At 44.7% G+C, this 7,978-nt stretch overlaps 1 protein-coding gene across 1 annotated transcript; it reads left to right on the top strand.

The window, feature by feature from the left end:
- The first annotated feature begins 444 nt into the window (after nt 1–444).
- Nucleotides 445–5,793, top strand: LOC135289725 (superkiller complex protein 3-like). Its single transcript, XM_064403563.1, has 4 exons — nt 445–604; nt 4,543–4,650; nt 4,787–4,906; nt 5,158–5,793. The coding sequence occupies exons 2-4, from the start codon at nt 4,615–4,617 to the stop codon at nt 5,266–5,268; spliced, it is 267 nt and encodes an 88-aa protein (XP_064259633.1). The 5' UTR covers nt 445–604; nt 4,543–4,614; the 3' UTR covers nt 5,269–5,793.
- Nucleotides 5,794–7,978: the final 2,185 nt, after the last annotated feature.

Genomic DNA, 7,978 nt, shown 5'->3' with positions numbered 1-7,978 from the left:
GACACAGCATAGCAAGGACAGCAGCCTTTATGGTCCTTGCTTTCCCTTGTGCTTTCCAAGCCGACGGAAGAGGGTTCATCCCGCGCAGCGGCTCGGTTCCAGGAGCGGCTGCCGTGCCCCGCTGCGGGTGCCGCACCTGAGCGCGGGACCCGCCCGCGAGCGGAGCCCGACCATGCCGTGCGCTGATGCAGGCGGGGAGCGCACCCCGCCAACACAGCCCATTTCGGCTTGGAGCTCAAGGGAGCCACCGCCCCCGGGAAGCCCTCGCTGCCACAGCCTCTCCGCCACAGCCTTAGCAGTCCGCGCCGCGATTCCGCGCTCCACGCCGGGATGAGCCCGTTCCCCACCGGGATGCGGCCGCTCCCCCGGCGCTTATCAGGAACCGCAGGCGGCCCACAGAGAGCAGCGTGTTCCCGGACCACAGCTCCCAGCGTGTCCCGGGGCTGCGGGAGCTGCGTCTGCAGCCGTGCCCGGGCAGGTGCTGCTGCAGTGTCCCTTGTCGCCGTGGGTGACAGCGCAGCTCAGGCTGGACGGCAGCGGAGTGCATTGTGGTGACCAAGGCATCGGTGCCTTTCTGGGAGACAAATGTCCCTCCACGATCAATGTAAGTTGGAGAGACTTTTCCCAGTACTTTCTGAGCTCCAAGGGAAAGTTTGAAAATCGCTTTCCTCATTTTTCCTTTCATTACTAATTATCTACTAATTTATCTCACAGAATTATCACTGGGTCCTTCTGTTACTCTTTATCTTCTGCATTTCAGCTACTGAAAGACATTTTTTCTTCTTCAGCTGCTTGCTTTTCCTTTCTCTTTCGGTGCTGACACCACCACTGTGGTTTCTCAGACAGTTTTGATCGTGATGTTTCTAAGGCTCATTTGAGGCAAAAAACTTTGATATATATGATTATTATGACAAGAGTTCAAAAGCATGAATGCCTCTTTGGCGTGTCCTTGAATGCTTTCACTTTTTGCCTCTCTGGCTGTGTTTGGAAGTGATTTTAAGCATGTGTGAAGGGACAGGAGCACCGAGGCCACACAGTGCCAGCGACAGACTGGCCATGGAAAAGGCTGGCAAGAGAAGCCCTGGTCCCCAGGAGTCACTCAAGCACATGTCCAGTGCAAAATGCCCCTTGAAAACACTTCACGGCTTAGCAATTCCTCCTTAAAAAGAGGCTACATGGAGGGTGCCACAGTAATTGATGTGCCTGTACTATAACACATCTCCCCCTGTTTAAATTTATCTAAACCTGAACAAAGCTTTCATTCTGGAGTTATTATTTTGTATCATTTAGCTGCTTAGAATACTGATTGAATCCTCTATTGGAGCTAAATTTAAGCATTTCTAAACCATGTTTTTTCTGGCAGTTCTTGATGTGTCTGTATTTTGGGATTTTGCAGTGTTTAAAATAATCTCTATGTAATTATAGTAGATATAAACAATATTTTAAGTTCAGTATATCTTTTTATAAGAACTGATTATATGCAATTTTTACTTGGCATCCATAATGTCAAATAAGGAGGTGGGAACAATGTAAAAAGATAACTGGAGATGTCATAGGAAAGACAGAATATAAGGAAGCCTCAAAGCACTGCAAGGTAATTATTTTATTACTTGGAAAGCAATATTTTTTGCATATTTTGTTTGCTGCCTCTACCTGTACAGCTGTAAAGTAATGTAGAGTATAGAGTACCTTATTGACATAATGGTTGAAATTGATTTTCAGGTTTCATTTTCATAACTTCCTTGATCATTCATGTTAGTAGAGCACAGGTGAACCCTTTCCTTTTGCATTTGCTTATATGTGGTGATAAGACTATGAAGTGTAGGATGCTAGCGTTAAAAATCCTCTTGTAGTCTAGAACTCACAGAGGATCTTTGATTGCTGAGCTCCAAGTATGTTTACTGAAAGAACAGTTCAGATATGTAACATTTTCTGGCAAGAAAAGCTGAATTTACTATTTTTTTCCAAAAAATTACTTAACCTCTACTATTACCCAATTGAATAGTTCATTAAACTGCAATGACAAAACTCAGGCAATAGACATATAAGATGCATTTCACTCATTTTTTTTCACTTAAAAATGTGTAATGTTAGGCAGTCTTGAAGCAAGACAAAAATATCTACAATTCTTAGTTATTCATTGGCCTGACAGCTGCTGGTTTAAAGCAACATGATCAGGCCAAAGTAGAATATAAGAAGGCCATTGGTCTTGAACCAGACCGGTTACTATCAGTTATGGTCCAGATCCACTTTTTCTCTCCTTGAAAAGTGTAAATATGGAGTTGAATACAGGAATAAAGCAGAGCTGAGGCTTGGATCATGTTTTCTTGAGGCCCTTAGTCCTGTGATATCTTTGGAGAAGCTGAGGTTTGCATTATTTTTGTGCCCACTGTAAAACCACAGCAAACTTTAATTTCAGTGTATTTGAATTTGTATTTATTGTTTAGGCTAAGTAGCAGCGAAGCTTAGAAGGGAAAACATTAATTGAAACAAATACATGAAATTTCCATGTTTGGAAATTTCTTTGCTTGTAGCTGAAGAAACACTTGACAATGCTTCTCTGCTTTAACTAGTTTATCCAATTAATTATCTTGTTTATCTTGTTTTATCTTATTTTTTCAGCTTTCAGCATGAAGTGGATTGTTACTGAATTTTGCTGTTAATTATTTAAATGTATTTAAAATGTTAATTTCATTTAGAAACATGGTGCATGGTGCATGACAGCCTGTTGCAGTATATAGTAACCATGTACTTGGGGTGTCTTTTGGAGATTTGTGACAGAAGGTTGCATATTAAGTCAGTCTCTGACAGCAACAATCTCTATTTTTCTAAAGTTCTTAGTATTTTCAATATAAATACCCTCTTAAAGTGTGATCGCTAGTGCCTGATACTGAAATAACTCAGTTTTGCTTTCAGATACTGCATTTTTGTCACTATACAAAACAGTATCATGCTTGGATGTAGATCTTTCATGGCATGACTGAATGTGCTTTGTATATTGTCGGTTGTGCCTGCAGGATTATGTAATATATAGAGGTTTCACATAGTTGTTGGTAATTAGCTTAGGAAGTTGGAAAGCTTTTCATTTAAAATAAGAGGACTCAGAAGGCTGTGCAGAAGAATCAAAGTAGATTCTGCTCAGTGATTACTACATTAACACTGGACTTCATATAAAGTAATGGAGTAAGTTTTGTAGACAGAATTTTTTCTCATTACATGTGATCTTTAACACTAAATCTTTTTTTTTCTTTTTTTTCCTTTTTTCCCCTTTTTAATTTTTTTCTTCCCTTTTTTTTTTTTTTTTTTTTTTAAATAAGGTAATGATCAAGTTCCCATGACAACTCTAATCATCCAACAAAACAGTTGTCAAAGGAGGCTTAGCAGATCAAAATCTCTCAGAACTCTATGTAAGGCAAACAATATTGAGTACCAAAATTCACTCTTAGGCTTTCTAATACAGTGGATGTCATTGCTAACACACAAATTAGGCGTTATTTCTAAAAAAGCCTTGTCACACATTGGTGTATCAGGATGCTGTAACTGGATAAAGTTTCTTGATCCTGTCCATTTTGATAGGGCAATAATTGTACTTGAGATTAGTAGTTAAGATAATTCTGTGTTATCCTCTGTCCTCTGACTAAACTCAGTGCTTTTAAGCATTTAGCTATGCTGGTTCATTTCCTGCATTAACTAGCAGGCTTGTTTTTCCCTGCTTTAAGATCACAAAATACATATCATCCTATTCAGAGAGGCACAGTTAGAGACAAATCTGCCTCTCAGTTGTCACTGCAACTAACTGGAGTGTTCATTTGTTTCCTTAATTTTAATTTTTTTTCAGAAAAAAAATCCCTTAAAGTAATTGTTTTCTTTTTAGTCATTTACAGCAGCAATGAGCAAAATTTTTAGGGTAATCAGTAGTATTTTTTGGCAGTTCAACCTACTAATTTTGGTTAGATTTTGAAAGACATTTTTGTATTTTCTGGAAAACTTAGCATGTTTGTATGGGATTTTCTTCCACTTTTCTAGTGGTAACAAGCAGAAATGGTGTATGTAGGAAGATTGTGTAATTATCAAGACAATGAATATTTAGAGGCAGTTTGACTACTGTCTCTCTCCTAAGAAGGAACTTCCTTTTTATCAGAACTACCTAATTTTCATCACAAGAGAGGAAGGTGGGATTCCTGCACAACCTGAACTCGATTGTCTGTGCTTTGTGTTCTGCCTTCCATGCAGATGATGAGGACAGGTGAAGTTGCACCAGCGCACCCCTAGCTTTGACCCACCCAGCGCTCCTCAAGTCCCTGTCAGCATGGCCTTGCAGAAATAGTCAGTTTACCACGAGGTGGAGCTGTTAAATGCAGTTAACAAGCGTCCTGCTTTCTCTTTTTCAGCTCTATTTATTTTTCCACACAGAAATTTCAACATGGACTGCTGCTCTTCTCTTTGTATTCATAGTGCTAGAGATCTAATGAGCCTTTCTTTTTTTCTTAAGAGTTTATCCAAGGGCTGTCTGGATCTACTCTTACTGTTGAATTCATGCAGGAGTCAAAATTTGTGCTCTTGAGGTCACCTTACTTAAGTAGTGTGCCTTGGAAGGTGGACAAGTCCTACACAATGCCCTGGGATCTGTTATTGCTCAGCTGGAAGCAGGTAAATGTGGCTTGGTTCTTTCAACATTAATCCATTCTCCAGCCTAATATGGTAATGTTGACAGTAGTTGGAAAACTTGCATCAGACCTCCAGTTCTTTAGAGGTGACAGGGTGGGTAATTTGTCCCTGTTGACAGGTGGCTGAAATACATCAGACACTCATACAAATGAAACAGGAGGAAGGTGCAGAAAAGGCTGAACTGCACCAGCTTTGGAAGAAGATGCTCTGGTTACTGAAAAACAGGACACAGAACCAGGTTAATACCACTGAGCAATAATGTTTCTGACTCCTACTCACACAGGTAGAAACATAGGTATAGTGCAGCTGGACTTAAAATGGAGCTTTAAAAGGGCCTCAGGGCACTGTGGGGGGCTCAGGGGGATGGCAGCACTGCGGGGCTGATGGGCTAGGAGGCTTTGAAGGGACTGGGGAGCTTGCGGGCGTGCTGAGGCTATGGCGGGGCTGAGGGCGTGCCGAGAGTGACTCAGTGCTCCCTTCGCTTCCTAGAGATCTCCGTCTGCTCGGCGTTTCCAGAAGGGCCTCTCTGCGCGGGACCGAGGGACCGAGGGGGAGCGGGGGCAGATGGGCCGGCCGCCCTCCCTCTGCATCTTGTCCTAGTCCTGTTTGCACCGGGTCAGCCTCTGTATAGTTGTGCCTCTGTATAGTTCTGTCTCTCTGTCTCCAGTTCTACATCAGTATGCACGGAACAGTAGAGCTATACACAGTTCTGTGTCTTTAGTTACAAGGACATGGAGGTGTGGCTGGGTACTTTGGTCATTGTATAGCTCTGTATGGGCTGTGTAGAGCCATTTTTAAATAGAAGTCAGTGTATTTGCACAATGCAGATTGTTATTTTTATCTATCTCTCAATTGCTATGTAAATCTACATTGCATTATAGTTGTCTCCCAGCTCTGTGGGTATTTAAAGAGGGCCAGGGATATTTGTCGTGCTCCATTCATGCATGGATCTGTACAGGCGCCACCTTGTAACCTGTCAGTGATGAGATGGTGTGAACTGGCGGTGATCTGCTGTTTGCCATGGAGTCAGCAGAGATGTAACTACATACAGCAAGCTTGTAACAGAGCTCATTATTTATCTGTAAGAACTGAGGGTAACAAGCTGAAATACATTTCCTTTTTCAACTCAAGTTGCCAATGCTGCACTTCTCTCTGGGCAGCGCAGTTGGAGCAAGGTGCACACAGTGAAACTTTGAAACAGAAACAGGTGTTGGTTGGTCCTTGGGAGCAATTAGACGCCTGCCTTAGGATCCAGGAGGGTTCTGGCAAGGAGTGCTGATGGGGGCTGGGAGAAAACAGGCAGGTATGCCTAGCTGTTGCCCTGGCTCATAAAGGAAGCCCAAGAAACCATAAAAGGGTTTGGGCAGGCTGTGGAGCCGCAGGTTTGGGGAGAAGGAGCTGCAAGGGCCTGCTAAGGAAAGCTCCAATCGCCTCTGGGAAAGTGGGCAAAGGAAAGAAAGCCCCAATCCAAGAAGGATCTCCCTTCTTTCAGGACACCCCAACCCAAACCTGGCCATGCTTCTAGGCATGCTGGTATCCTGCTTTTCGAGTTTGAGCATGGGCAAATCACCTCCAGAGCTGGAGGCAATCACCTGCTGCTAGGGCAAGCACTGGGAATGCAGCCAATGTGTGCCTAGGAAATCTGGCTACAGGCGCTCTGGCAATCGAGGGCAGAGCACAAGCCTGTGTGTTGGAGGTGTCCTGTCACACTCTGGAGAGACAGGACACCCTAATGCACACTGGGACCCTTTTGGAGCCTTGACTTGGGTTTAAGGGCATGCAAAGGGGCAGCAGTGTATGGATCTTGGCCAAAAGTGCTGTGGCTTTTCTCCTAGGCTGTGGAGGCCTTGGGGAGGGGTTGCCTGGCAGCAAGGCACAGGCCTGCCCACGCTGTTCTATCCCCTGTAGGTGTTGTTGGCATTGAGTGTTGTAGGACATGGGCTTGGTTTTGCCTTCCAGCCCCTAAAATCAAGAGCCAAATAAGACTGAGATGATCAAAAGCACTTAAATTTCATGGTGCTCCTCCAGGTGTGCTTGTGGCCAAATCCACACAAAATGCAGGGCTTCAGCACTTGTAGGAGTTTTGCAAACGAGCAGCATGGACAAGAATCCCCAGTTAGAAGCACAGCTAATGAAGTCATTCCCCCTCTTGGTATGGAGCCCTACTGAAGCCTTCACCTTGGTTCTAACCCCCCACTGGCTGTGTCAAAATACATGAGAAAGTGAAATGTCCTTGGTTCACTGAAGAAACAAGATTCAAAGAGGATTCCAGGAACGTGTTTTTTTTCTAACAGGGTAGGAGAAGTTCTGCAGTTAGCTAGGGAACTACAGACTTAGACAAGAAATATCTAGAAAACTACAACTAGATGAGAAAAGAAAAAAGCAAAATGCTTTTGGCCTCAGAGTATCCGCTTCAGACAGTGGACAAAGGGCACACCCATGACAGGTGAGGCTTGTGGGTGGGAGGCTTGTGCAGCAACCAGACAGAGGGGCCTTGAGAGTCTGCAAAAGGAGTGAGAGATGCCTTGTCCTCCTCCAGGAGGAACTGGTGGTCACCAAGCTGCAGTAAAAACCTGTGAACTCAGCTGCCTTTGTGTCATCCCTGTCCCTGGACCCGGGCACAGCTAGTTTTGCCAAAGCCCCAGGCCCCAGTCCCTTGGTGCTGGATGTGCAGTGTGTGTGCCAATCTTGGTGGGGGAGAAGCAGGTTCACACCAGGATCTGCCCTGGGGAGGGCCAGAGGGGCCACCTGCAGCTCACTGCCTGCCCCTGCTCTCTGCAGCCGGGACAGCACCCTGTGCCCATGGCTCTGCCTGGGGAAGGAAGCGCAGCAAAAGAAGTTTTGCACTCTCACTAAATCCTGGGTTATACAGAGTGTCAGTAATGATTCCACAGGGGCCTCGGTGGAAAGCTGCACTGTTTCTGCATACATTTTACACCAAAAGGAATATACCACCAGTCGGAGACTTCTCAAGTATGCACTGGACACTCAGTCAGAGACAGCTGGTGGGAGGCTGTGGTGTCCTTCCTGTGGGAGCCACCAAGAAAAGACCTTTGTTAGAACATGTGTACCTGGGCAGGGCACAGAGAGGGCACTGCAGTGCCTCCCTCACTGTGCACAATGGCCCAGACAGGCACTTGTGGCTGGAGATACAAACCATGCACACATTAGAACATCCTGTTTGTCTCTATTGATCACCAAACCCACAGCTAAAGCAGAGATCTTCAGGAACGTGCTGCTCCTAGAATGATTGATTTCTGCCCTCTGGTTAAAGCACAGCAGAGTCACTGGCAGAGGACTCTACATCTTG

This window comes from Passer domesticus, chromosome Z (genome assembly GCF_036417665.1).
Source record: "Passer domesticus isolate bPasDom1 chromosome Z, bPasDom1.hap1, whole genome shotgun sequence".
Lineage (NCBI taxonomy): Eukaryota > Metazoa > Chordata > Aves > Passeriformes > Passeridae > Passer > Passer domesticus.
The sequence above is the reverse complement of the archived record's forward strand: the minus strand, read 5'-3'. Positions and strand labels throughout refer to the sequence as shown.